Source organism: Cetorhinus maximus, chromosome 5 (assembly GCF_964194155.1).
Source record: "Cetorhinus maximus chromosome 5, sCetMax3.hap1.1, whole genome shotgun sequence".
NCBI classification, from domain to species: Eukaryota; Metazoa; Chordata; class Chondrichthyes; order Lamniformes; family Cetorhinidae; genus Cetorhinus; species Cetorhinus maximus.
Genome location: NC_135883.1, coordinates 6,522,923 through 6,549,048, shown reverse-complemented (window position 1 = coordinate 6,549,048; position 26,126 = coordinate 6,522,923). Strand labels below are relative to the sequence as shown.

Below are 26,126 nucleotides of genomic sequence, written 5' to 3'. Positions count from 1 at the left end.
AGAAGGGCAGAATTCTACCATTTACCCCCAACCAGAATTTGAAGGAACACTGCAAATGGAGGAGAATCAGGGTCCACCCTAAATTCCTCACGTTCTCCAAGCATAAATCTTGCATTTCACTCTATTCCACAACAAGAATGTTAGGACTGGCAGCTTATCCATCTACTGGGCATTCTACATCCCTCTGATGTGGGATTGATGTGTCTGTACAAGGACTTAGGAGAGGCAGGTTGATATTTCACATGGAGACCCACAGTGCTGACTGGAAGGGTCAGATTTTCGAGGATTCCCTGCTGAGCGAATGCTTTTATTGGTCTGGGCTCTCAGCCAAGCATATGTAATAAGGACATGTGGAAACTCAGGGTTTCTGGCTAAGAGTTCAGTCCAATAAAGGCCAGGTGAGAGCCCTGTCCAATAAAAGCATTAGGCGAGCAGGAAATCTGTTTTGACAAGTGAAGTGAATTGTTGACTTTGCTTGATTGACATCTTTAAACGGTTATAATAAGTTGTTCTTTCTGTGAGCTCTTTTGTCAATGTCTGCACAAGATTAAGAGGTGTAAAATGTTTGAAGCCTCATTTTAAAACTGATACTTTAAGTATCATTAAAGTAATTGATACTTTAATGGTCTGTCTGATTGACACTTTTATAGTGTTGCAGGAACAACAGTTATTTTTCAGAGACCATTTCTGAATGAGTCTTTTTTCTCAGCAGTTACACACTTGCCACTGTTTTTATAAGGCTCATTGGTTATGTACATATTGCGTACTAGGTGAATGGGAATAGAAAGAGTGCGAGTTGGCATCGTGAGTATAAGGGGCCGTGGGGAGTGATTGGGGAGCATGTTGGCATTGAGTTGGCATGGAGGGTATAAGGGACCATGGGGGTTGGCTGCGGAGGTGGAGGAGGGGTGAGGCGGTGAGAGAGATGAGTGCTAAAAGGCATAACTGCTTTCATTACAATTGGGACAAAGTCCCAGAGAACTGAGACAGGCCATCTCAACAGCCCACATTGGCATTCGCCCATCCCTGTGGCTGCCTAGGATCGGCTTCCAGGGTCAGTGGGCCCAACTCCATCACACACCTACACCATCCTGCTCCTTCCCGCAGCAAAAATGCCACGTGACCAGGTGCTTTAAAGTGAGGTGGGTCTGCCGAGTTGCGAAATTGCTCAACTCTAGCTACCTGCCTTTGTAACAAAAATACAGCATGGAGTGTTAGCCTGTATTTTTTCTATTCAGGACCCAATGTGTTTTGCCAGCATTTCCTGTTCTCATTTCGGACTTCTTGAAATTGCAGTTTTGTTTTTCTCCAAGTTTCCCATTATCTCAGTTTTTTGGTATAAGCCTCAAGCCTTTTCATTACAATTTACACATTCTGTTCCTCTTTTAATATATTTTCATTCCCCTCTGTCAATCTTCAAAACATCTAGCAGCTTTCTATTAGGCCATTAAACTGCAGGTCATTAAACCCATTACACAGGGACAACAGAACAGGAACAGGAGGAGGCCATTTGGCCCCTTGACCCTCCTCCACCATACAATAAGATCATGGCTGATCTGGCTGTGATCTCAGCTCTTCTTCCCTGTCTGCTCCCCAGGACCCTGGAATCCCTTGCTGGACAAAAATCTATCCACTCTGCCTTGAATAAATTCAATGACCTAGCCTCCACTACTTTCTGGGGAAGAGAATTCCACATACTAATGACCCTTTGGGAGAAAAGTCTCTCCTCATCTCTGTCTTAAAGGGACATCTCTTATTTTTAAACTACATCCCCTAATCTCCCTGACAAGAGGAAACAACCTCCAGGTATCCACCCTATCAAATCCCTTCAGGATCTTATATGTTTCAATAAGATCACCTCTCATTCTTCTAAATTCCAATGGGTATAAGCCTAACCTCTTAACCTTTGATCATAAGACAATCACTTCATCCCTGGAATGAGCCCAGTGAACCTTCTCTGAACTGCTTCTAAAGCAATTAAATCTTTTTTTGAATAAGGAGACCAAAATTGCATATCGTACTCCAAGTCCAGGGAGGCAGTGGTGTAGTGGAAACTACAGTTTCACCAGAAAGGAACCCAGAGGCCCAGGCTAATGCTCCGGGGTCATGGGTTCGAATCTGAACATGGCAGTTGGTGGGATTTAAATTCAGTAAATAAATCTGGAATGAAAAAGCTAGTCTCAGTAATAGTGACCAGGAAACCATTGCCATAAAATCCCAACTGGTTTACTAAAGCCCTTTAGGGAAGGAAATCTGTCGTCCCTACCTGGTCTGGCCTACATGTGACTCCAGACCCACAACAATGTGGTTGACTCTTAAGAGCCTTCTGAAATGGCCCAGTAAGACACTCAGTTGTATCATAACCAATACGAAGCCTACCAAAAGGAATGAACTCAGATGCACAACCTAGGCATCGGAAATAACAACAGCCAACTCAGCTCTGGTGACCCTGCAAAGTCCTCCTTACTAACATCTGGGGGCTAGTGCCAAAATTAGGAGAGCTGTCTCACAGACTAGTTAAGCAATAGCCTTACATAGTCATCCTCATGGAATCATACCTTACAGATAATGTTCCAGACTCCACCATCACCATCCCTGGGTATATCCTGTCCCACCAACAGGGCAGACCCAGCAGATGTGGCAGCACAGCGGTATACAGTCAGGAGGGAGTTGTCCTGGGAGTCCTCAACATCGACTCCAGAGCACATTAAGTTTCATGGCATCAGGTCAAACATGGGCAAGGAAACCTTCTGTTGATTACCACACACCACCCCTGCCCTCCCGCCCCAGCTGATGCATCAGTACCCCTCCATGTAGAACACCACTTGGAGAAAACACTCTACATGGAGGACCTCAATCTCCATCACCAAGAGTGGCTCGGTAGCGCCAGAACAGACAGAGCTCGCCGTGTCCTAAAGGACATAGCTGCTAGACTGGGTCTGCGGCAGATGGTGAAGGAACCAACAAGGAAAAACATAACTGACTTCATTCTCACCAACCTGCCTGCCACAGGTGCACGGTAGGAGCGACCACCACACAGTCGCTGTAGAGACGAAGTCCCGCCTTCACACTGAGGCTACCCTTCATCATGTTGTGTGGCACTACCACTGTGCTAAATGGGATAGATTTCAAACAGATCTAGCAACTAAAGACTGGACATCCATGAGGCACTGTGGACCATCAGCAGAAGAATTGTACTCAACCACAATCTGTAGCTTCATGGCCTAGCATATCCCCCACTCTGCAATTACCACCTAACCAGGGGATCAACTCTGATTCAATGGCGAGTGCAGGAGGCCATATCAGGAACAACAGGCATACCTAAAAATGAAGTGTCAACCTGGTGAAGCTACAACACAGGACTACTTGTACACCAATCAGGATAAGCAGCATGCAATAGACAGAGCTAAGCAATCCCACAACGGATCAGATCTAAGCTCTGCAGTCCTGCCACTTCCAGTTGTGAATGGTGGAGGACAATTAAACAACTCACTGGAGGAGGAGGCTCCACAAATATCCCCATCCTTAATGATGGGGTTGCCCAGCACATCAGTGCAAAAGATAAGGCTGAAGCATTCGCAACAATCTTCAGCGAGAAGGGCTGAGTGGATAACCCATCTCGGCCTCTTCCGGAGGTCCCCAGCATCACAGATGCCAGTCTTCAGCCAATTCGATCCACTCAACGTGATATTAAGAAACTGCTGAAGGCACTGGATACTACAAAGGCTATGGTCCTGACAATATTCTGGCAATAATACTGAAGACTTGTGCTCCAGAACTTGCTGCGCGCCTAGCCAAACTGTTTCAGTACAGCTACAACACTGGCGTCTACCATGCAATGTGGAAAATTGCCCAGGTATATCTTGTACACAAAAGCAGGACAAATCCAAACCAGCCAATTACCGCCCCATCAGTCTACTCTCCATCATCAGTAAGGTGGTGAAAGGGGTCATCAACAGTGCTATCAAGCAGCACTTGCTTAGCAATAACCTGCTCACTGATGCCCAGGTTGGGTTCTGCCAGAGCCAATCAGCTCCTGACCTCATTATTGCCTTGGTTCAAAGGTGGACAGGAGAGCTGAACACCCGAGCTGATGTGAGATTGACTGCCCTTGACATCAAGGAAGCATTTGAACGAGTGTGGCATCAAGGAGCCTTAGCAAAACTGGAGTCAATGGGAATCAGGGGAAAAGCTCTCCACTGGTTGGAGTTATAACTAGCACAAAGGGAGATGACTGTGGTTGTTGGAGGTCATTTGTCTCAGTTCCAGGACATCACTGCAGGAGTTCCTCAGGGTAGTGTCCCAGGCCCAAATATCTTCAGCTGCTTCATCAATTACATTCCTTCCATCATAAGGTCAGAGGTGGGGATGTTCGCTGATGATTGCACAATGTTCAGCACCATTCGCAACCACTCAGATACTGAAACAGCCCATGTCCAAATGCAGCAAGACCTGGACAATATACAAGCTTGGGCTGACAAGTGGCAAGTAACATTCACGTCACACAAGTGCCAGGCAATGATCATCTCCAACAAGAGAGAATCTAACCATCATCCCTTGACTTTCAATGGCATTACCATCACTGAATCCCCGACTATCAACATCCTGGGGTTTACTATTGACTAGAAACTGAACTGGACTATCAATATAAATACTGTTAGGGATAGTGTTCCATGATTTTGACCCAGCGACAGTGAAGGAATGGCGATATATTCCCAAGTCAGAATGGTGAGTGGCTTGGAGGGGAACTTCTAGGTTGTGGTGTTCCCCTGTGTCTGCTGCCCTTGTCCTTTGAGGTGGTAGCAGTCGTGGGTTTGGCAGGTGTGTCTAAAGAAGGTTGGTGAGTTCCTGCAGTGCATCTTGTAGATGGTACACACTGCTGTCACTCTGATTTGTTGGTGGAGGGAGTGAATGTTTGAGGATGTGGTGCAAATCAAGTGGTCTGCTTTGTCCTGGATGGTGTCAAGCTTCTTGAGTGTTGTTGGAGCTGCACTCATCCAGGCAAGTGGAGAGTATTCCATCACACTCCTGACTTGTGCCTTGTAGATGATGGACAGGCTTTGGGAGTCAGGAGGTGAGTTACTCACCGCAGGATTCCTAGGCCTCTGACCTGCTTTTGTAGCCACAGTATTTATATAGCTAGCCCAGTTCTGTTTCTAGTGAATGGTAACCCCCAGGATGTTGATAGTGGGGGGATTCAGTGATGGTAACGCCATTGAATGTCATGGGGCGATGGTTAGATTCTCTCTTGTTGGAGATGGTCATTGCCTGGCACTTGTGTGGCATGAATGTTACTTGCCACTTGTCAGCCCAAGCCTGGATATTGTCCAGGTCTTGCTGCATTTGGAGAAGGACTGCTTCAGTATGAGTAGTCGCGAATGGTGCTGAACATTGCGCAATCATCAGCGAACATTCCCACTTCTGACCTTATGATGCAAGGAAGGTCATTAATGAAACAGCTGAATATGGTTTGCCAGGGACACAACCCTGAGGAACTCCTGCAACTGTCCTGGATGTCCTGGAACTGAGATGATTGACCTCCAACAACCACAACCATCTTCCTTTGTGCTAGGTATGACTCCAACCAGTGGAGAGCTTTCCCCAAATCCCACTGACTCCAGTTTTGCTATGGTGCCTTGATGCCAAGGGCAGTCACTCTCAACTCACCTCTGGAGTTCAGCTCTTTTGTCCATGTTTGAACCAAGGCTGTAATGAGGTCAGGAGCTGAGTGGCTCTGGCAGAAACTAAACTGGGCGTCAGTGAGCAAGTTATTGCTAAGCAAGTGTCATTTAATAGCACTGTTGATGTCCCCTCTCATCAATTTACTGATGATGGAGAGTAGACTGATGGGGTGGTAATTGACTGGATTGGATTTGTCCTGCTTTTTGTCTACAGGACATACCTGGGCAATTTTCCACATTGCCGGGTAGATGCTGGTGCTGTAGCTGTACTGGAACAGCTTGGCTAGGGGTGCAGCAAGTCCCGGAGAATAAGTCTTCAGTACTATTGCCAGAATGTTGTCAGAGCCCATAGCCTTTGCAATATCCAGTGCCTTCAGCAGTTTCTAGATATTACGTGGAGTGAATCGAATTGGCTGAAGACTGGTATCTGTGATGCTGGGGACCTCCAGAAGAGGCCGAATTGGATCATCCAACTCAGCACTTCCGGCTGTAGATTGTTGCAAATGCTTCAGCCATATCTTTTGCACTGATTGCTGGGCTCCCCCATCATTGAGGATGGGGATATTTGTGGAGCCTCCTCCTCCAGTTTAATTGTCCGCCATCATTCTCGACTGGATGTGGAAGGACTACAGGGCTTAAATCTGATCCATTGGTTGAGGAATCGCTTGGCTCTGTCTATCGCTTGCTGTTTATGCTGTTCGCCATGCAAGTAGTCCTGAGTCATCGCTTCACCTGGTTGACACCTCATTTTAGGTATGCCTGGTGCTGCTTCTGACATGCCCTCCTGTATTCTTCAGTTATCTCTATCTGTATTAAAAACTCATCCCTTTTGTTACAAATGCTACATGACATTAACTTGCTCTGTGAGTCTAGTAGTGCTCTTTGTCACCCCACGCTCTTTTTACCTTTATTGTTAAAAAAAAAGCAAAAGTGCTTGTGCAATTTTTAGTCTTCAGGTTTGATGGTGGGGTGTACACCTGAAACACTAACTGAGGTTTTCTTTTCACTGATAATCACTGACCTGGTGCATTTCCAGATATTTTTGATTTCAGTTCAGTTAAATACAATCACAAATACAAGGTATTTGCAATCCCACTACCTCTCTTCCACACTGTCAGCAATGTATAAACAGTAAAATAAGGCATTAGCAATCAGTACAAGTGTATTTCCCAACATCTGGGAGTCTTTTTTTTCAACTATTGCAAATTCATGTTCAAATCACAAGAAACCAACCGCAGATTAGTAAGTTAACATGAACTGTCAGGTTTGGATGAGGCTTAACAGGGCCCATTTTTCCCACTACTGTTTTTCAAGGTGACTCTATGATCACTTACCTTTCACCTTTCAAGTCAAACTCTAGGTTTGCAGTTCTAGTCTGAACTTTAATCAAACATATAATTCATATGAAGTCTATTCTTAACATTTGCACTTTGTACTCTGCCTGTATACACATGGCTTTGAAGTTGGATATGAGATAGGAGGAAAATACAAATATTGTAAAAGATAAACATAACAAACTTCAATAAAGGTGGACAGAAAACAGACAACCATTACTATTGCACATGTATCCTAATTATAACCACAATATATGACATGTTAGTGTCGGGCTCTCGTACTTTTTCCAAGTCCTTCAAGTCATAATTTTTTTATTAATTCACGGGATGTGGACGTCGCTGGCTAGGCCAGCATTTATCGCCCATCCCTATTACCCTCGAGAAGGTGGTGGTGAGCCACCTTCTTAAACCAATGCAGTCCATGCTATTTGTTCCTACCATTAGTTCCACCAGTTCTATTACTATTTGTTCTTCCAAACATTTAACAAACAAGCTACAAAGCAAACTATGCTTTTAATTGTTAACACACGCTTTCAATCCAGCTGTATAATACCATTAATTTCATCTTCAAAATCTTCAGATAAAGAACTTTATCAATGCTTTTTGAAAATCCTATTCAATTATATCCATTGTACAGCCCTCCTCCACAAACTTAGCTACTTCCTCAAAAGAATTCCAGCAGCTTAGTGAGCCATGAACAGTTGCTTCTAAATTCAAGCTAACCCTTAGTCACTGGGCTCTTTGGACCAATCTTAATAGCATCCCGTAAAATGGTCACAAGACTTTTCCCCTGCACTGATGTTGATCTAAGCTGGTGTAAAATCCTAGTTTTGCTTCCTTTTTGACAACCAGGATTACATCATCTAACCTCATACCCTCAAGTACAATGTCCTAGATGTGACTTTTTTTCTGATACTATTGATTAAATTTAAATGCTTTTGTGTGACATTCTGCTTTCTGTTAATTGTGAAATCAACTAAGGATTGATGTTCTCAAGATAGAAACGGATAAGGAAGATTATTGTGCTTATCCTAATTCCTCAATCCAAAAACAAACTACAAACTCCTTGCCCCAGATTATTGGCGTTCACCAGGAAAAATTTTCAAAATCTTGTTCCATTTCAGACATGCCCTTTAAGAGGCTCCCTCGGGAGTTTAAGAGGTTGTTAATTGGAGGTAAGCGCCTTCCCATTCCCTCTCCCCTCGGCAGCCAATTGATAATTTGAGAGTGTCCTGGATGCGACGGAATCTGCCACAAACCCCAGGATCATGATTTGGAAAGCTGGCTCCCCCACCCCTAGGGCCCTTTGAAAATCCCTGCCCTGTGTCAGACTTGGCTCAGTGGTAGCATTCTCAGCTTCATGTCCAGGCAGTCATGTCAGTGAAGCTTACCTTCAATATTGCACTGTCATAGATGCCATTTTTTAAAAAAAATGTGGATGTGGACAGCCCCCAAGGCCACCGTTTACTGCCTGAGAGTAGGCTTTCTTGAACCTCTGCAGTCCGTTTGGTGTAGGTACACCCACAGTATTTCAGATGAGATGTTAAACTATGAGATGTCAACTATTTCAAATGGGTATAAAATGTTCCATGGTTTTATCTGAAGCGTTAGGGGGTTCTCTTGGCCAATATTTATTCTTCAGCCAATATCACCAAAAACACATTATTTGGAATTTATGTTTATGCTGAGTGGAATCTTGTGGTGTGCAAATTGACTGCTTTATGTCCACACATTACTACACTCAAATGTACTTTATTGGGCGTGAAGCACTTTGGGATGTCCTGCAGTCTTGAAAGGCGCTATGTAAATGCAAGTTCTTCTATTTGTGACTCACAGCTTTAGTTCATTGGGGAAATCTTTTTTTAAAATCAAATCTTCTCTTGTGGAATTTGGACTTCAAAGTAAATATGAGGTATAACTGGTACCTCGTTTTGAGGTTTCCCCAACGGTGAATATCTGCTTCACCAAGCAACTACAAGCTGGGATTGGTGCAGCATTGTTCGATTTCATTCATTAACCTTGTTTTCAGGACACTGGTCTAAGTTAAGAGTATTCCTTCTGAAATCTATGACAGCTCCCATGGTTTACTGATTTCCAACATATATTTCAAAGTGAACCTCTGTGATTTATTGATCTGTTTGATTTTTTTCGTCTAATTCCAAAGCTAGCCTGAGAATTCACTTTGATATTATTTATTTGCCCATCATTGTGAGAAAGCACATTGTCCAAGTGACTAATCATTCTGATGGAACACCCAAAATTTTGAATATGCCAATTCTCTCCAACAGGTAATATCCATACCTGCTGCTGCAGTTGAATGCCCTTACAGGAGCCTGTTATTTGTCTCTCTTCTACTCTGTCTGAGTCAGTTTCATTATAACCTATCTAATATTTATCCATATTGCTCAATGAAGCTGACTCAGTCTTAACCTTTGGAATTGCACAGGTCAACGTTTGTCTAGTACTCCTGGCAAAGAGCTATGTGCACTGGGAAGAAGAAGAAAAGAAAATCACCCCAAAGACAGAGGGCTGAATAATACAGTGGCTCACTGAGGGTGGGTTCTGCACCAGAAGCTGGTGGAGTTCTGACTTCTGGGCCCACCACCAGAACGCGCCCAATAATACGCAAATTACCATTCATTATTGGCAAGGGCGGGTTAGAGATCTTCATCCCGCCAATCATTGTTGGAGGGTGGGATGTCCAGCCTTAGGAGTTGTTGGCTGTGACCCGGAACAAGGTCAAGGGCAGTGGTTTAAAGGGCCCCACTGGCATAGGACAGTGTCAGGGGACCCAGCAAATGCTGGATCGCTTCAAGCCTTGCAGGATAATTTGTAATTGTGCAGTTTTCAGGCTTCTAAGGTGAGTGTATTTTATTTTTAGGTCTGCTATCTCCAAACCTTAGCACTGATCAGAGGTAGCATTCTCTTTTAAGCTGAACAAGACAACCACTTATTTGCACGGAGAAGTGATCTAGTTCTTACATGTTTCCCTCCAGAGACGTCTGTGCCATTGGAGCAAGGGGAGAAGCGGGGGAGAAGGACCAAACCAGCCCCTAGATTCAATGAGTGCTCCGTCAGAACCCTCCTACGTGCAGTCTCCAACCAATGTGAGCAGCTGATGCCTATCCCTGGTAAGAGGAGGAAGCTGAGACAGACATGTGCAGCCTGGGAGGAGGTGGCCAAAGAGGTCAGCAGTGTTGGGCTGTTCAGAAGGAAATGGTCCCAATGCCAGAAAAGGCTCAATGACCAACTGAGGGTGGCCAGTGTGAGTAAGGCCTCAGTATGTGCAATCTTGTACCAGTGTGCTATAGGGCATCTCGTGCATGCAGGAGGAAAGTGAGTTTGGCTGGACCTCAAAGGCAGCATGATTCAACAAGGACACAGCCGTTTTCGACAATGTCATTGTGCATTTTAAGCTTTGGTCCACTTGTAGGGTGGGTGGTTGGCAAAATGAGCATATAACGGATGGGCACAGCACCCAGGCTGGCACGCACTTAGCTAATAAAGGGTAGGCAAAATAATCTGAAATTGTTAATGAGCGCACTCTTACGCATCTTTTCAGGAGAAGCAAGACTTCAATGCCCATCTCTCTCAGATACTTTATAGCCCTGGGAGATGGCCAGAAACAAAATACAGCACTCAGCAGCTGAGAAAAGGCTCCTACCTCATATGGCTTTAAAATGGATAGTCTGCTCATTCAATTAAGCACTCCCAGCAGTAACAGATCTATTAACTGTTATGCTGAGACTCAGGTCTCAGCTGTAGCTTTTAAACCCGCCCTAACAAGCTGCCCCTTAAAAAAACAGAACACATGGTGTAAATCTAACTCTAAAAGCACACTGTAGCGTTCACACCGGATGTAGCAATCAATTGGGTCATTAACGATCTTAAATATACTATTAATTGACATTGCATAATGCGGGCGGGGTTCTGGCTTTTAAGCCCACCCGCCTGCCATATTATACAAAATTAGCATGATGACATCGCCTGACGTCATCATAATACATCTCCAGGTCTGGGGACCCATACGGTCATGAAGAAGTGCTTTATGCCAAATAATGATTTTTAATCCACAGGCTGTAAATCTGAATTGAACTTTTAAAAACAGAATTTTTAAAAATGCAGAGATGAAAGTGACTTGATTGCAAAGGCCAAGATGGCTAACCCTAATTTGCATTACTATATGTTTCACATTCCAATTCATTGGAGTGGAGTCAGTCTGTCTGTTAAAATGACTTCAGGCAATTGTGAAGCACTCGTATCTCCTGTCTCAATAGCAAGGCAAATACGGCAATCACCTGAGGTAATCAACTGTTGGAGACGGGACATTAAGACTAATCGCTAGGGCAATGGGACCCTGGCAAATTTAGCTTCAAATTAAGTCACCTTTGTAATACATGAACAATGGCCTAAATTTTTAGGCTTGGCCCCCGCTATCCGAAGAGTCGGCAGGGAACACAACCCGCTGACTCTGGCTGCCCCACTGCAAATTTACACTCTAACGAGCGTTGACTGGCATTAGGCGGGGCCAATCAGATTGACCCGATAGCTCTCTAATCCCTGCAGCAAAAACACTGCAGTGGTCGGAAGAGGAACTGCAAGGAGCTTCCTGAGACTAAATCCTGGGAACCGGAGACCCAGGTAAGTGTCAGGGGTCCAGGGCGGGATGGGTAGAGAAGGCCTGGGGATCACAAGGCAGGTGATCGGGGTCTTAGGGGATAGGCCAAGGGGGAAGGAGCCCCAGTCAAAAGCGAGCTTCTGATGGAGGTGCACCGTACCGCCCACCCCCGGCCACAACCCCGAACTTTCTTTATTTTCGAGTTTCCCCCAAGGAGCTTCAATCCACCCGCCAGCCTAAAATTGAGGATGGATGGGAAAAGGCTCTTAAGCAGCCATTAATTGGGACAAGGGTGGGCTTTCCATCCGAGGCCTAGCCCACCCCAGCACAAAATCGCTGAGAGGAAGGGGCGAACAGGGACCCGGAGGGAATCCCATTCCTGCGATTTCACCCCCTCTCCCACCAACACTGCTGCCTAGAAACCTGCTGGGGGGGGGGTGGCGGGGAGAGTAAAATTCTGGCCAATGTCTTTTTTTGAACTCCCCTGGCAGTTGGAGAAGGAAGGCCACATGACAAGCCAATCCCTTGTATGTTTTAAGCACATATTTTCTCAGCAGAAGTGAGGACAAGCAGCTGAGGGAGAAAGCCTAAGTGGGGTCCCCTCTTGCCTCCTTTTCTCTCCAACTCACCTGGTAAGCATCGAGCCCTGTTTGCTGACTGTGATCATCTGGGGACATCACGCTACAGAGATTTCTTAAAAGAATCCAACCCAGCACCACTGTCTCCTGAAGAACAACCAATTCGGTCATCTACGTCTTTAAATTGGAAGCATCGAGACCATTGAAATCAGCCTGAAGCCAGCCGAGACACCAAACTGCAGACTATGTACTCTTTCCCTTCTTTTATGGCCTCTAATTTGACCAGCCTATCCTGCCTGACCATGTAATCTGTATTTGTGTTGTGTGAACTTCAAGAGCAGAATTTTTCACTGAGCGGGCAGGCGCGCACCCAACCTGCTCGAGCATCAAATAGCGCATGATGACGTCGGGTAAGCATCCCGACATCATCGCGCACTCGCGCAGTATTTCGGTCAGCGACCACACACGAGTCAGAGTCGCGTCCGCCATCAATTACAAGACCAGTTAAGGCCATTAAAAAGGCAATTAAGCTGTATTTTACGTTGCCTGTGTGATTTTTGCGCTCATCGCGTGGGCAAAACAGGCATGCAGGCAGCCGACAATTTGCTAAACCTCATCTAAGGGCAGGATGAAAAGGGTCAGCAGCATTGCCAGTGTGAGTAGTGAGGAGTTTTGGAGATAGTTTCTGTTGGTTACTTATTGGTACTTGACAGCTTGATCTCTGCTTGGGGCTTCATTCTTAGCATTTCCAGGCTTCATTTCAGGACTTATTGGTGTCTCCAAGGCCCCCGGAGGATTCAGACCGTGTGGACCCTTTTCTAGGTATCAGACAGCCTTCCGTTACCCTGTCAATGGGGGCTGTGGTCTCTGTTGGTGGCACCTCCTCTGAGGAGGAAGAGAGGGGCAGAAGGGAGAGGAGGCCAGGTGTCCCAATGCAGCTTCCAGGAGAGGGGTCTGTGGGAGGAGAGGCGCAGGCACAAGGGGCACAGAGCCAGCAGGAAGTCCAAGGCAGAAGGAACCACAGAAGACTCCACTATCCTGCTGCCAGGATTGACAGGCGACGATGATGCTACCTCAATATGTCTGAGGTGCAATTGCGAAAGAGGCTCCGCCTCTCAAGGGAGACCGTGACCCCCATTTGTCAGATGATTGGGCTCGAGATCAGCTCCGACTATATAGGTGGATACCCCATGCCAGAGGCTCTGAAGGTCACAGCAGCCCGTAAACTTCTATGCCTTCAGCTCTTTCTAGGGGTCAGTGGGGTATCTGTGTGGAGTCTCTCAATCAGATGTTCACAGTTGCGTCAAGCTGGTGACAGAAGCTCTGTTCAGGTGGGTACTGACCTTTATTCATAACTGTATGCAATTGCTGGGTACCCCCACATCCAGGGTGCCATCAGCCGTATACATGTGGCCATCAAGGCGCCAGCGGGTCAGCCGGGTGCCTTCGTCAACAGGAAGGGCTTCCACCCCATGAACGTACAGATAGTGTGTGATCCACTCCATGAACGTACAGATAGTGTGTGATCATAGGATGCTGATTCTACAAGTCTGTGCAAGGTACCCAGGCAGCTCCCATGACGCCTACATCCTGAGACACTCCCAGGTGCCAGGGCTCTTCAGTGCTCCAGCCTGACTGGATGGGTGGCTGCTGGGTGACATGGGCTATCCATTGAAAAGGTGGCTTATGACATCTCTCTGCCACCCAAGAACAGAGGCAGAGCAGCGTTACAATACAAGCTATGCCTCCACAAGGGTGGTGATAGAGAGGACCATAGAAGTTCTAAAGATGCGCTTCCGATGCCTGGGCCATTCAGGGGCTGCACTGCAATACCCCCCAGAGTGGTTGTCACTGATAGTGGTTGCCACTCATAGTGGTTGCATGCTGCACTCTCCACAATTTGGCAATGGCAAGGGGAGACCTACTGGAGGAAGAGGATATTGACGCAGCTGAACAGGCCACAGATGATGAATCTAGTAGTAAGTCAGAAGAAGGGCACGGTGAGGAGAATGTTGAGGGCGTAAAGGCAGACCTCAGTAACCTCCAGAGAGGCAGGGACACCAGTGAAGCCTTGATCCAACACTCATTCAGCTAGACAACGAAAGACCTGCTTCCACCTCATGCCAGGGCTGTCACCTGCATCCTGGATGTCTGAAATGACCCTTTCATTTGCACCCAAAGTCCACTCAATCCCTGTGCAATAAAGAATCCAGCCACTCACGTCCAGCATTACATACTGGCGTACCCTGCACCAGAAAGAAAAAAAGTGAAGCATACTCAGGCCATCAAAGGACGTTTTAACCATGATGCAACAGGCCAACCAAAGCAAATTTAATGTTATTGTCACATTGAATGCATAATGACATAACCATTACTCGTGTTGATGTCCACACAAGCAGACATATAAACCAAACATAAACGAACAGAAAATCATCCATGAACTGTCCCTCGTGCTCATGGTCCCTTTAGCTTACATTTCTGAGTGCTACGTTTGGTGACCCCCCCCGACACAGATACCCCCCCTCTCCACCTTGCTGGCACCAGCATTGGCGACAGCCTGTTGACTCTGCTGTCTTGTTGGCCTTGATAACCTTGGTGGTCGTCCTCTGGCCTGTGGAACCTGTGCTGGCCCCGCCTGGGAGGGAGTGGACATGGCTAACTTCTCCCTAGTCAACGCAGCCTCATCAGATGCGATGGTCACTGGCGGAAGGACAGAGGAGCTGCTGCTGTCATCCAGAGCGCCCTGAAAGGAGCCCACAGAAACAATAAGCAGCTTGTGCACCAACGTGAGGTTGCTCTGGACCTCCCTGCTCATCACTGATGGATAGGCACCTAGCTAGGATACTGGGTGCCTCATCCATCTCCCACACTGGCACTGACCACCTGAGGTAATTGCCTGTGTGAGGGTTTGCAGGCCCGAGTGCAACCTCAGGAACCCCGATTCTGTTCCTGGAGCTGCCTCTCCATGAGAGTCGCCGCTCTCTCAATAGAGGAGGCAGTGCACGCGGCCAAGACAGTCAACACAGTGCCCGTGCTCCGCATGGACTCCTCCATAACGGAGACCATGGCTCACAGACCCTCATGGGTCTCTGCCAGATCCTCCCACACATCCCGCTGGATATCCAGCAACTGCCGCATAATGGATGATTCCAGAGCTCATCATCTGCCTTCGACTCAGCATCGTCCTGGTCTCCAGTAGTCCTCCAACTGACGACGCCCTGGGCACTCTCTGCCTCTGCCTGCACCTCAAGCGAGTGTGAGGTGCCCTCAACAATGTGCACCGACATTCTAGCCACCGGTATAATGCCCACCGAGGTGCTGGTATCTGCACTGGTGCCCAGTTCAGAGAGCAGGTGTGACGTAGGTGCAAATGAAGCCCGGTGGTCCTCGGGTGTCAGGGGTGGCTCTTCCGGGTCCAGAGAGCAAGTGCGTGCTGGTGAATCTGAAAGTGAGAAGAAGGACATGTCATTAGTTAGAGTCATCACACTGTCGCTGTGCATGCCAGGCACCCTGGTGAGACAGTGGAGATCTGCATCATGGTGCCCTTGTCTTTCAATGATCAATGGGGACTCTAGGTTTGAGGCTCCCATCGATGAAGGCACTACACTAGAATGGTTACACAATCCGAAACTCTCACCCTCAGTGCAGTGCGCTCTTACCTTTGTCTGGCACCCCCGCCTCTCTCAACACACTGGTTGCACATGGAGCGTGCTGGCTCTGCAGCTCAAGGGCGTCCTGCTCAAAGCTGGTCAGCACCAGCAGGTAGGGCGGGCCTCCACCTGTACGTGACCTCTCTGCTTGTTTGTGGCTTGTCTTTTCCTGAAAGGACAGAGGGGCACTGATTAGTCCACTCTCTACCTGCAGTGCTATTGCAGCCAGGCCAACCCCAGCTGAGGAACACCTCACAGGGCACATCCGAGTTGTGGCCCTCGAGCCTCAAGGCACTCACCCCCATGGCCAGCTCCGGAGTCATTGACAGTTGGCACTCAGGCTTTAGCACCCCTGAGGTCCACAGGGGGACAGCCACACCTTACCACTTCTGCACACAGACCCATGCCAACACGGTACTCACCCTTCCTGAGCGCAGCAGGTGATTGAACCTCTTCCGGCACTGCACCCATGTGCACCGCACCACGTCATGGCTGCTAACCAGTGCTGCCACCTCCTCCCATGCCTTCTTTGTGAGGAGCAGTGGCTTCCTCCTCCTCCTATTCCTGGGGACAAGGGTGTCCCCTCCTGGCAGCCACCTCCTCCAGGGGGACCACGAGGCACTCATCAGAAAACCAGGGGGCCGAGTGCCCACCGGACCTGCCCTCCCACCTGGTGTCTCCCGCCACACTCGATTCCATCATTTTGCTAATGCAGAGCAGATGTTCTTCCACGGAGGCCTTCCAGAGGCTGCCTGGGCTGTTCTTAAACCGGCTGGCCGCCGGGTCGCCATTGGACCCAGCGGCAGACAGGCCCCGGCTCCTGCTCGGCCCTTCCTGACCAGTGGGGAGCCATGTTTCACGCTGGGTTGGGCCTTAATTGGCTCACCAGCGTGAAATCGCGGTTGGGGGCTGATCCCGAGCCTGCCGACCACGCCCACCTGCCAAATTCAAAATTCTACCCCAAGTGTGTGTGTGTGTGTGAGGAGAGAATGTTGGTGCATATTTTATTACTTTATTCAGATCAGTTTAAGTATAATGAAGCTAACCACTTTCTCTGTTAAGCTCAAGAAAACCTGTTCAATTGGTTCTTCCATGATCACAGCATGTAAACAGTTAAGTCCTCACTGAATTGGCAAGTATATCCTTTTCACACGAAAAAAACTGCTGCAGTCAAACAACGAGGGGGCAAAGAGGGGAGCCATTAACCCCTTCCTCGCCAGGTCATAACAATATGTTAATCAGGAATATTAGCTTAATCACTAAAATAATGATATACAGCCAGTTTAAACAGCAGACCAAAAATCTAGTAACAATGAGTGTTTTCAGGCTGAGGTTCTGACAACAGAGAATACCAGTAAGGTCAAGTCTCATGTTTCTGTCATTACCATACGTAGGAATCTGTAGACCAGTAGCTCCTCTGGAGTAGTACACAAAGTCTACAGTTTTCACTGATTTTTACCAGGTACCTCACAACGATTAAATATGTATTCGCTTGGTTATGTTGGTAATTAAAAGGTGTCATCAGAGATTGATGCTACATTTAGAAATGTTGCTGTTGCTGGTATCTTATACCCAATTAACAGGTTTGTCTTAAATAAAACTTTTTATTGTTGAAGGGATTTGAGTGAGACTGAAAACTAAATCATGAATTTGAGTCAGACTGAAAAGTAAATGATGACCCTCTGAAATGATAGTCTAAGGTTAAAATTTAATGACCTGTCCTGCGGTGTGCTTGGTGGCAGGGTGTTGGGGGCATTTAATCCAGCAGGAGGGTGATGAACACAAGAATAGGAGCAGCAGTAGCCTGCTCTGCCATTCAATACAATCATGGTTGATTTTGGGCTTCAATCCATTTGAGGACCCCGCCGCCTTTCCACCATTGCCCTGATTAAATCCGTGGCGGGGAGACTTGTGAATGGACTTCCTGACCCACCACCAACTGAGGTCCTTAAGTGTGCAATTAGTGCCCATTAAAGTGCCTGATCCCGCCGCTGCTGCCAGTATTTACCCAGTGTCAGGCAGGAGACTCACCATGCAGGAAGCCCAGAAAAGGAAACTCTGATAGGGTTGCTTGCGGGTTCCCAGGGGGAGTCCTTGTTCAAAGTTACTTAGTGCCTGATCGAGGGACCTAGCATCAGGAAGAGGCAGGGTGTGGCCACTAAGAGCCACCCCTCCCCTGCCTTTGCTACCAGCAGCTCTCCTCACAGATTTGACCAAACTGGTATTCTATATTATCAGATACTCAGCCAAAATACATAAATCGTCATCAGATTTTTGTTGTTTAAATTGACCAGGTGTCGTTGTTTTAATGATTAAGCTAATGGCCTGATCAACATGATGCCACTACTACGATCCCGTTACCTCTCTTGCACACTCTGTCTTCGGGTGATTTCTCTGTGACCCCCTTACTGCTACTCCCCTCCCGTCATCACGCACCTAAGCCTATGTCCATGGCACTCCTAGGCCTCGGGTGGGTATAGTCGAGGCAGCAGCGGTGTCCAGTGGTGCTGGCAATCAGTGAAGAATAGCTGGCCTTTGATTGCCTGGCAGCTCTCAGCAGGTGAGATTTCCACTTTTGGGGATCCCTAATCCCAGGGGAGGCCTGCTGCTGCTGCCCAGTTAAATGCCTGGCTAGCAGTTAATGTTGCCAGGCTTCCCCAAAGGAGGCAACACGGGGCTCTTGCTAGCTCTCCAGCCAAAAGGCAAGACCCCCACTGCCTTCATTAAATACTGCCCTATGCATGCAGTGGTATCAGTGCAGCACTTTGGCTCGTACACCTTCAATGAACATTACTCAAAACAGTATGATGGCTTCTGACTGTTGCCATGAGGATCAGGCCTCGGTAATAAGAAGCTGCGCCAATTAAAATGCATTTTGCTAATCAACAGAATTACACCAGGTGCCCCAAAATTAATAGGTCCAGCAAGTATAGTTAGATGGTAATTTGCTTTATATTGCATAGGGCTTTATGCATCTCAGAGTTCCTATCCCTTAAGCGCAGTGTTACAGATACTCAAACAAACAGAATTAAATTTCCATTCACATCTGGCTTACATTCAATTGCAGTTTGCAAAATAAACTAGTCTTCTAAACTTCACAATTCAATTTGTAAATGCTTATAAATACCATATAGAAATGTCTTTCTCTTGATTTTGAATGGAAACTAGAATTGTGACGCATTAAAAGCATGAGATACTCTCAACACGGTGGGAAGAATACCTAAGTCCCAACATAAAGTATCAATCTATTGTAGTAGCAGTCAGACAATGGCGGGTGGAAATAACTTAGCATTGATTTGCATGGTTGCCTTAGCTCAGTCACTGCTGCTTCTTATGTAGTTAACAGATATATGGTTGCAATGTAGGCAACAAAGGATACAGGTTTCTAGGGAGTATACAAAGTACAAACTCCTTGCTAGTGGAGTCCCACAGGCGTTCATATTGGGGTTGCTGTACCTCTCATAATTTTTGTGACCAATTTAGTGGGTGCAAAGTTATTCAAGCTGTCTAATTTTGCACATGGCACAGAGTTTCTTACGGTGATCAGTAAAGATAGACAGTCCAAAGGGACCTGGACAGGCCAGGCCATGGGCAGAAAGATGAAATACGGAGTTCAAGATGGCTGAGTATGAAGTCATAGGATTAGATAGATTACATATGAAATGGTTAATGTATCAAAGCAGGAAAAAGACCGAGGAGTTTTGGTAGAAAGGTCGGTAAAACTGTCAGTTCAGTGTTATTAGTGAATGAAGAAAGCAAATAAAATGCTCCTCTGTGGATCGAAGGATGTTATTTATAAGTCTAAGGAGGTGATGTTAGCAACATAACTGGTTTCGGTGAGATTACATATCGAGTGTTGTATTTCATTTTCGTCTCTGTATTACAGGAAAGATGTCGAATTACTAGAGGTAGTAAAGAAGCGGACTACAAAAAGCTGATACCTGAAGTTAGAAGGTGGTGTCATGTAGAAAGTTTGTGTACAGTGGAATTGTACTCAGTAAAAATGAGGGGCAGAGAGATCTTCACGATTTGCACAGGGACGGAGAATTTGGATTCAGGGAAGTTCTTCAGTCAGCCACATGATTTGAGCAGGGTACTTGAAAATTGAGTGATGAAAGAAAATAAGAAACCTAAGTGACATTTTATTTAGTAAGCAGGTGACAGAATTGTGGAATAGATTAATGGGGAAATGTGAACCAGAAGCAACAGCAACAATTAAAAAAGGACTGTATGCATTCCTATCACAGAATGGAATACAGGGTTATATATTCCACAATCATAGCAAAAAATAAAACACGGGAGGTGTAGAAGGATAGGATAGATGGACAAATCTTTTACTCCTGCCCAAAATGTTTGCTCTGTTACTATCTTATTAAACAATCCTCCCATTCTACACCTACTTGAATACAGATTTTTCATTTCTTGTAGCTCCCCTTCATTTAAATAAACCATATAAAACACTTTAGGTGATTTTCCAACAACTTCTAGCTTGAAAGAAGAGCTCATTGACAATACCACACAGATGATTTTTATTGCATAATGACTGTTCACTTACATGAATAAATCCAGTTCTGTTCATATTGTGCAGCATTCATTGTGATACAAGAAGATGCAGCTTAATCACGTATCATTCTGAAACAAGTGTGTTATACATCAGGAAAGAAAGCAAAATACTGCAGATGCTGTAAATCTGAAATAAAAACAGAAAATGCAGGAAACACTCAGCAGGTCTGAGGAGAGGAAGTTAGCGTTAACGTTTCTGGTCGATGACCTTTCATCAGAACCGGGAGATGTTGCAGATGAGCAGTTTATAAGGAGGAACAGAGCCAGGGAAAGAGGGCCCAAAGAAAATAAATGATCTATAATCAGATGGAGGCCAGGAGATGATTAAATAATGGAAGTACTAATGGTGCGACAAAAGGAGGCAATAATTAGAGAAATAAAAAAAATGCATCCAAGATGCAGAGGATGTGTAAATCGTTGCAGCAGAATAGCAGGGGGGAGGGTACACGGAACATCTAGCAGAGAGGAGAAAACTCCACTGGCCCAGCAGTATGATGGAGAAGGAAGGTCACACCAGGGCAACTGACCAACCCATCCAGGCACCATTAAGTGACCCCCATCCATTACACGTCACTATCTGTACTGGAAAACTTGCACAACACTTTTACCTTTAGTAACAGACTATGATACAAAACATTCACATTGACCTGGTTTCAGTGCTCCAGCGTGCTCAGTAGTTTGTTTTTTGTTAGTTATTTACTGCAAATATTGTTTGGCTTCGTCACAGAGAAACGTCATGAACAAAATGCAATTTATTTGTTTTTATCTAACACTGTGATGCTCTATAACCTACCCAACTGCCATCTCCATACTTGAGTGGTTTCTGCAAAAAAAAATTAGGAAGTATTGATTCACCTACCATCTAAGTGAACTATAAATATCCATCATGATCATAGCAACAAAACTTTAAGTGCTAGTTTTTTCAATGGTAGCAGTCTAGAAACAGAACGTGCACATCACAACAAGGTTCCTTGACCAGATAGACAGTAAAAATAAAGCTGGGGAACATACTGAAAATGGCAGCATATTAAGAGGAAGATTTAAAAACTGTCCAATCAGAGACTACTCTGTTGTTAAAATTAAATACTTAATTTTACATCTATGAAATTATTAGGTAGCTAACATCAGTTGAATTGGAGTGGCTAATAAGCACTGCAGATAAACTGAGCGCAGTTGTTTCTTGTCATAGTTATTCTTACAATGATGAATTGCATAATGCAATACGGACTGTGACAACAAATGGATCTAACTTCTGAGCTTCCTTATGCTTACCATTAAGAGTTTCTAAAATGTTAATGATAGACAGCTTTCACATTAATCCTGGCTCAATCACGTACGGCATTTTTTCTGTAGGATTCACAAGTTCTGTATTCATTACTATTTGATCACACAGCAAAACTGATTTCACGGAATAGGTATTACATTTAACGGTCTTAAACCTGAAACTGTATATGCTACTCCTCTCCCCGAATTCAGTAACGATTCAAAGTATAGTATTCCAACTGAATGCAAAGTATTCAGCCAGCAAAGTTGAAATGAGAATATCCTATATGACTATCTTAAAATGCAGGCTATTTTTTTCATGTGAACATTAATGGCGAGTTTCACAGTACAATACTTGCAAGGTTACAAGGGTCAAAAATGTTGTACAAAGAAATGTTTCAATCAGCAACAAATAAAGTATCAATGTTAATAGCACACTGCCTATAGAGCAGAACAAGCGAAGGATTTGTTTGCAGCCTCATCCTTCAGATCAACTTGTTTTTCTCAAGGATCTGGAGGACTTAGTTAAGGGCCAATATAAAAACAGAATGTATTAAATTATGATTGGCTGGTGAGGGTAACCACAGGATCTGCAACAAGGGTGTTGAGTATACAATTCAATTACATCCTAGTTCAAAAAGTACTTAACACTACAATCAAAACTGTCTCTCATTCATGGGTTAGGAGCACATACCTTTCCCATCAAGCAGTTTTTTTCTTGCTGAGTGGGGCATTAGTTAAAGGCAAGGGATATCACAACTCTACTTCTCTACCTAAATCAGGAGAGAGACGGCAAAATGGAGGGACCTGGATAGATAATTCCAGAAAATGCAAGCATAGTGATTGAACAAACAGAAACTAATGGAGGAGAGGGAATAAGAAATCTAGAAATAGAAGAGTGGAGGGTGCTTGCATGGATATAAAGCAGAGGGAAATCACTAAGTTAAAGTGCAGCAAGATAGTCATGGAATTTTTTTTCATTTGCCATTGTGAATCTGAATGTTGATGACGATTCATTGGATCCAACTTGTCAGTGCTGTCTTGCTGCTGTGTTTAGCCAAAGGGACTGAAATAAGGAGTAGTGAGGTGGTATCATAGCTGCAAGGCAACAACGTATTCGGCGGCTTTAAATAGGAGAAGAGGATTTGAGATGGCGGGGCGTGGTATTTGGAGAGAATGGAGGTGTTGAGGTGGGTTTCTTGAGGACTGACAATAGAAGTTTTGAAGGAGGTACACACAAAGCAGGGCAAGAGAGACAGGGTTAACAATGTTGACAAGCACTCAGGTGAGAAAGTAAAGTTGGATGGCCAGGAGTTGGAATGGGAGAAGGTGAGTATGTGCTTCATGAATGAAAGATGAAATAAGTAACTGATGGCTGAAGAGAAAATGGGACGAAACTACAAAGAATGGGCATGGTGACAGCACAGTTAGGTGAAGGGCAGGTTGAGGTGCTGGAAATTTGATGGAGACAACTCCAGGGTAATGAGCGATGGCAGTGGTTGCAATAAAAATGGACTAAATTTAAGATACAAACATGCCAATGAGCTCCAACAAAAGGATTGGGGACAAGGTGGTGGTGAGGAAGTTCCAAATATGCAGTTGATGGTGGTGAAAAGCACTGCAATCTTTGTCATCTCTGATGAGGCTTCCAATTAGCTTTGAATTTCAGCAGTGTCACATTGTGTACTCATGCTTACTGTAAACAGTTTCCCAAATATATTTCCAAAAAAGGAGCGAGTTCAGACTTTCCTCCTTCCAACAAGAGCTAGATTTACAACAAGGCCCCAACACTTAATAATTCTCTCAGCCCAACTCGAGTTTAATGAGCACCTGCATGGAAGAATAAAGATGCTGTTCAGGCAATATTGTGGTAGCCTTCCGTCTTGCAAGACAATGGTTTGCATCGTTGTTGTTAACTCTATGTTAAGCGTCACCTGGTGTGACTCAGGAGCTCTGCTCCAGCATGGTAGTCTCTGCCACATTTACTACAGAAGACGACAGTGGGCTGAGAAGGTGCACGATTCACTGGCCTCTGTTTTCTCTGGGCCCTCTTCTCTGCCAGCTGAGTTTTTCTTCTCTGCTCATCTCTTTCAATGCCCCTCGAAACAGACAGCCACCGGAGATCACAGCTGTCAGCCAATGTCTCCCAATTGTCAGCATCAATGTCCACCGTCTTCATATCTCACTTTCAGGTGTCCTTGTAGCGAAGGTATGGACATCCAGGTGGTCATGACCCAGTGGCCAGTCACCATGCAGAAGGTCTTTGGGTATACAGCTGTCATCCATTCGATGAACGTGGCCAATCCAGCGCGGACATTGTTGGCTGAGCAATCAGTGTGTGCTGATCGAATTAGCATGCTGTTGCCTTGCCAATTCATGCCGAGGATATGTCTGAGGCAGTGAAGGTGGAAAGTGTTCAGCCTTTCTTCTGCCTAGCATATATTGCCCAGATCTCACCACCGTAGAAGAGTGTGCTGAGGACGCAGGCTTAGTAGACTCGTAGTTTGGTGTTCTCAGTCAGATCGCTGTTGTTTCCACGCTCTCTTACTCAGCTTGGACTAACAGCTGCCGCTTTTGAGGTGAATGTGTTGATTTCAGCATCAAGTGACAGATTGCTGGTGATTGTGGAGCCTGGATACGTGAAGCTATTAACAATCTCCAGCATCACATTGTCAATGCTTAAAGGTGGAAGTATGGCAACATTGCTGATGGTCAAACCAAACTCTTTAAAAGCATGAGAGTCTTGTCCATTTGCTGCAGAAGGTGTTCCTCAGTATGGAATGTTAGTGCGGCATCATCAACGTAGACCAACTTTCTGATGAGGACTTCGTGCACTTTCGTCTTAGACCTCAAATGAGCAAGGCTGAACAACTTTCCTTCAATTCTGGTATGCAAGTGGACACCTCTGAAAATGACCTGAAGGCATATGACTTGCATGCCAGAACTGATGGAAAGCTCTTCAGACAAATCTGGTATAAGCATCAGTGATACTGAGAGTACTGTTGCAAAAGGACAGAAAATAAAAATATCAATTGATTAAACTGCTTTCATTTCCTAAAAGCTTGTTTTAAGATTAAGGCGACAGGGAGCACACACCCAAATGTCCTCATACCTCATGTTTTAATTTTTGTTAACTTTGGACCATTACAAAATTCTTCCAAAAAAAAAGTACTGAACATTTTAAAGAAGTTCAGATGAACTCAATGTTCTTTCTTATAGAACTGTCCTTATCAGTACTTTCTGTACTCCTTTGGAAACAAGGAGTGCCAAAATGCTAAACCACTTTCCCCATCAAATAAAAATTACTAATTATAAATTTGCTGTTTGGACGGTTATTGGGATCCTTTAGTCTCGATAATATGCTGATCTGATGCCTCCATGTTGTTAAAATACCAAGCATAGTCTCACTGTCTTAATTTAATTTTTTTTTCTTAAAACGTGATGATACTAGCAAAGCCACATCTATTGCGCATCCCTTAATACCCAGAGAAGATAATGGTTGGCCTCGTCCTTGAATCATTGCAATTCTTGTGTCGATGATGCCCCACAATGCTTTTAGGAAAGGAATTCAGAATAACGAAGGAACAGCAATATCTGTCCAAGTCATGGCAATATGTGGTTTGAAGGGGAATTTGGAGGTGATGGTGTTCCCATGACATTGCTACTCATGTCCTTCTCAGTGATAGAGGGTACAGGAGAGAGAGATGCTGTTGAGGTAATCTGGCAGCGCTTACAGCCTTTTGCCAAAGCAGCTCAAAGATATTAGAAAGACTGGAGATCTTGGAGTCAGAGCTGAGCGAGTCGGAATGGATCACAAACAGATTGGATGCTGAGAATTTGGAGATAGTAGGAACCCACCAGTGGATTTGAAGGCGGGAGGACGCATAAAATCCAGCAGGTGGCCTCCCAGCCATCTTTCTACGCGCCCCTGACCTGTCTGAAATATTGTCGGGGGAGGGAGGGAGGGAGGCTGGCTTCCTGTGGCCTGCAAGCCCGTGGCCTTTTGGGACCCTTAACTGACCCCTTAATGGTTACATAAGGGCCTCATCCTGCCCCCAATGGTATTTTACCCATGGCAGGAGGAGGCCTATGCCACTGGGGAAGCCCAGCAGCTTTAACTGAGCAGATTGGTGTCAGTTGGGGGGGAAGGGGGTGTAGTGGGGTAGGGTGTTGGGGAACCTCCCCTTTGCAGGTCCCCTTAGCTCATCGGAGGCACTCCTCTTCAAGGTCAACCCTCCTTTAACCTTTCTCCAGGCCTCTTGAACATGAGCCCCCCTCACTGACTCCTGACCGCAGACTTACCTGGGCTCCGTGGCATGGTGAGAATGCACGCAGTCTCAGCAGAGGCCACCAATTCCAGCTTGTGCTGCTGAGACGTCAGAGCTGCTGGCAAACCAAGTAGCCGACAGCTCTCTAAGGCTGAACCTCCTCCCAAGAAA

At 45.6% G+C, this 26,126-nt stretch overlaps 1 protein-coding gene across 7 annotated transcripts in view; it reads right to left on the bottom strand.

Moving 5' to 3' along the window:
• Positions 1-26,126, bottom strand: part of LOC144680470 (putative Polycomb group protein ASXL2) — a 312,304-nt gene that overhangs the window by 260,234 nt on the left and 25,944 nt on the right. For 2 of the 7 annotated variants that reach the window (XM_078541449.1, XM_078541445.1), the window contains exon 2: positions 20,417-20,551. The exons of 4 other annotated variants lie outside the window; for them this stretch is intronic. Coding sequence is in view for 2 of the 3 variants with exons in the window: in XM_078541445.1 (XP_078397571.1) it covers positions 20,417-20,452 (36 nt within the window). In the remaining variant the exon portion in view is untranslated. The remainder of the gene's footprint in view (positions 1-20,416; positions 20,552-26,126) is intronic. One more of the 7 variants, XM_078541446.1, reaches the window with a different exon arrangement.